This window comes from Sinocyclocheilus rhinocerous, unplaced genomic scaffold, assembly GCF_001515625.1.
Source record: "Sinocyclocheilus rhinocerous isolate Xijiao unplaced genomic scaffold, SAMN03320098_v1.1 scaffold2648, whole genome shotgun sequence".
In the NCBI taxonomy this organism is placed as follows: Eukaryota; Metazoa; Chordata; class Actinopteri; order Cypriniformes; family Cyprinidae; genus Sinocyclocheilus; species Sinocyclocheilus rhinocerous.
The window spans coordinates 196,694-199,756 of NW_015655994.1; the positions used below are offsets into that span (position 1 = coordinate 196,694).

The 3,063-nt window shown below is 39.2% G+C and overlaps 1 protein-coding gene across 8 annotated transcripts in view; it reads left to right on the forward strand.

Moving 5' to 3' along the window:
• Positions 1-3,063, forward strand: part of LOC107719036 (msx2-interacting protein-like) — a 28,433-nt gene that overhangs the window by 5,639 nt on the left and 19,731 nt on the right. For 7 of the 8 annotated variants that reach the window (XM_016526337.1, XM_016526338.1, XM_016526333.1 and 4 more), the window contains 3 exons: positions 83-243; positions 1,659-1,859; positions 1,945-2,096. In XM_016526337.1, the coding sequence (XP_016381823.1) occupies positions 83-243; positions 1,659-1,859; positions 1,945-2,096 (514 nt within the window). The remainder of the gene's footprint in view (positions 1-82; positions 244-1,658; positions 1,860-1,944; positions 2,097-3,063) is intronic. The other variant, XM_016526335.1, reaches the window with a different exon arrangement.

Consider the following 3,063-nt stretch of genomic DNA (forward strand, 5'->3'; position numbering starts at 1 on the left):
GTCCACTGTTAGTGGGTGTTTTTGGTTGTTGGTTCATGGCGGTGGTTTGTCTGAATCAAGTTCTTCTCTTGGTTTCTGGCAGCAGTGATTCGAACAGCAGCTCCAGTGAAGGATCGCGAGCGCGCTCTGTGCAGTCGACGGCCACACATGCTCCTTCGGCTCCTCATGCGCTCACGCTGGACTCCGACGAGCCACGGAGAAGCTTCGGGATCAGAGTCCAGAACCTCCCGACGCGATCCACAGGTGACCACTTACTGCTCACATCAGCCGTGTTTTCAGAAGCTCAGTCTACGACAAATCAGTTGGACACTATTGAAGTTTTGTTCTTAGTTTGCTCATTTGTTGTTGGTGATGGGAAGCATGTTTACGTTTTGATATCTGAAGAATTATGATTGCTAGCCACATAGAAATTGGTGGAAACGTAGACAAACTTGTTCCCTTCAAGTCCAAATGATTCAGAGTCTCCTCGGGTGCAGATATTTGGAAAAACGTTAAAATTTAGACATTGTTGTTTGTCTAAAACGGTTGTTTGTTGACCTTCAAGGGTTAGTTAAGCCCAAAATGAAAATTCTGTCATCCTCATGTTCCAAACCCATAATAAAGGAGGAGTCTTTTGAAGAAACACCATTGTTTTGTATACAGATTTAATTTAGGTCTTTTCACATATAAACATTGATCACCTCACAGTGTTTATAGCATTCACATTTGGTTACGGAATCTCAAGCATGCTTGTTTAACACGCAAGAACCATTGAGGTTCACATGCATTAAAGTCCATGTAAAGGCAATTAACACATTATAAATGTAAGAAATGTATTGCTGAAAATTGTACAAACTCAGAATACAATATTGCTTTACAAGGGGTTTAAGCAAGTACGGATGAGCTTCTGTTTATGTTCGCTGATCAATGTTTATATGTGAAGAAAAGCCTAAATTAAATCTGTTCATCATATAAAGATATTGTGTCTCTTCAGAAGACTTGGATTAAACTGCTCCATTCATATTTGTTCGTTGATCTCTTTACGAACGTTTTGAAGTGTTTGAGTTTTGAGCAAACAGACTTTTATTGGAGGGATGGAAGAATATCTCAGATTTCATTAAAAATATTTCCATTTTCTTCCAAAGATGAACTTTCTTATGGGTTTTGGAACGACATGGGGTCGTGATTAAGTGATGACAGAATTTTCATTTTGGGCTCAACTAACCCTTTAAGGCCCACCAAACATCCTACGTATCAAATTTTCACGTTTTTCTAAATACCTGTACTCGAGAAGACTCTGAATCATTTGGACTTGAAGGGAACAAGTTTGTCTACATTTCCACCAATTTCTATGAGGCTAGCAATCATAATTCTTCAGATATCAAACCATAAACAATGCTTCCCATGACTTTAGATTTAGGTCACCACCAACAAATGAGCAAAGTAAAAAATGACAAAGTTAATTTTGGGCTGAACTAACCTTTTAATTTTGCTTACTTAAAAATCAGGGATACTGACTTGTTTTTCATCTCCAAACATGAGAGTTGATTGGATTTCTGACAAGTTTAAGTCCCTTTCATGATCATAATGTAAAGCAGATGCCTGTGAGAGATTTTGAGGCAGTACGTTTCAGACGTCACTTTCTGAGTGCTGAAGCGTCTGTGCTTTACTCTCCTCAGATACGAGTTTGAAAGACGGGCTCTTTCACGAGTTTAAGAAGTACGGTAAAGTGACGTCGGTGCAGATCCACGGCGCGTCGGAGGAGCGCTACGGCCTGGTGTTCTTCAGACAGCAGGAGGACCAGGAGAAGGCCCTCGGCGTGTCCAAGGGGAAGCTCTTCTTCGGGATGCTGATCGAGGTCACGGTCTGGAACGGCCCCGGTGGGTGTCTGCCGAAGATCAGTGCATCACACTCTAGCGCTCGCTGTGCTTCGATGCTAAATCCTGACCTGTTTGCCTCCAACAGAGACGGAGAGCGAGAACGAGTTTCGTCCCCTGGACGGACGCATCGATGAGTTTCACCCGAAGGCCACTCGTACGCTGTTCATCGGAAACCTGGAGAAGACCACCAACTATCAGCAGCTACTCGACGTCTTCCAGCGCTTCGGGGAGATAGTGGTAAGTTAGCATGTTTTGTCGTACTATGTACTAGTAGAGGAATATGAGCATTTAAAGGGTTAGTTCACCCAAAAATGAAAATTAGCCAGTGTTTTACTCACCACCCTCGACGCATCCTAGGTGTATTAATGTTTTTTATTTATTTATTTTTTTTATGGTTAAATTAAAATGTATTAATCAAAAAGCATGTCTAATTAATTAAAATCATGAAACTTAAAAAATTTAACATCAATTTATTAAAAGTTTAACAAAAATTACATGTTTAGGGCCCTATCAAATGTTTTATTTTTTCCAACCTTGTGTTTTATTGTTACCAAATTCTGTTTTAGCACGTCTAATTATTTGAAAGCATAAAAACAAGTTTCATTTATTCTTAGAATCTCTGAGCAAAAAATCACAAGGCTATTATTGTGTGTTGTATAAAACATTCCTTTAATCTATCTTTTAAGTAATGAAAATGAAACATTTTATTTTTTGGAAAATAAAGGTCATTTAATATTACAATTAAAACATTGAAGAAATATTGTATAATTATTCCTTAAAAATAAGGTTTTAATAATTTTAGTAGTAGTAGTAGCAGCCTATTACATACATTCTACTCAACAATAGTAATATATTTCTGCCAATGCCCTCGAATTAAACCGAACTTTTATTTTGACGGATTGCCGTGAATACCTTTACATTTCTGTGTGTATATGATATGAGGATAGTTTTACTCAAATGAAACGGCCAAATGCTCATGAAGTGACTCACAGAGCAATTCTGGAGATGTTGTTCATGTATTTATATGTCCTCATTAGTGAGACGGCAGACGTTAATATCACCGGAAGCGTCACGAGCGTTTCAGTACGAGTACTACACAAAACCGCGCATCTGCGCCATTCATTAACACAGAGACACGCAGAATTCAGGTGACCAAGCGGCAACCTCCCGCTCTCTCTCGTGAAGCCAACAAGGAAGTGACTTA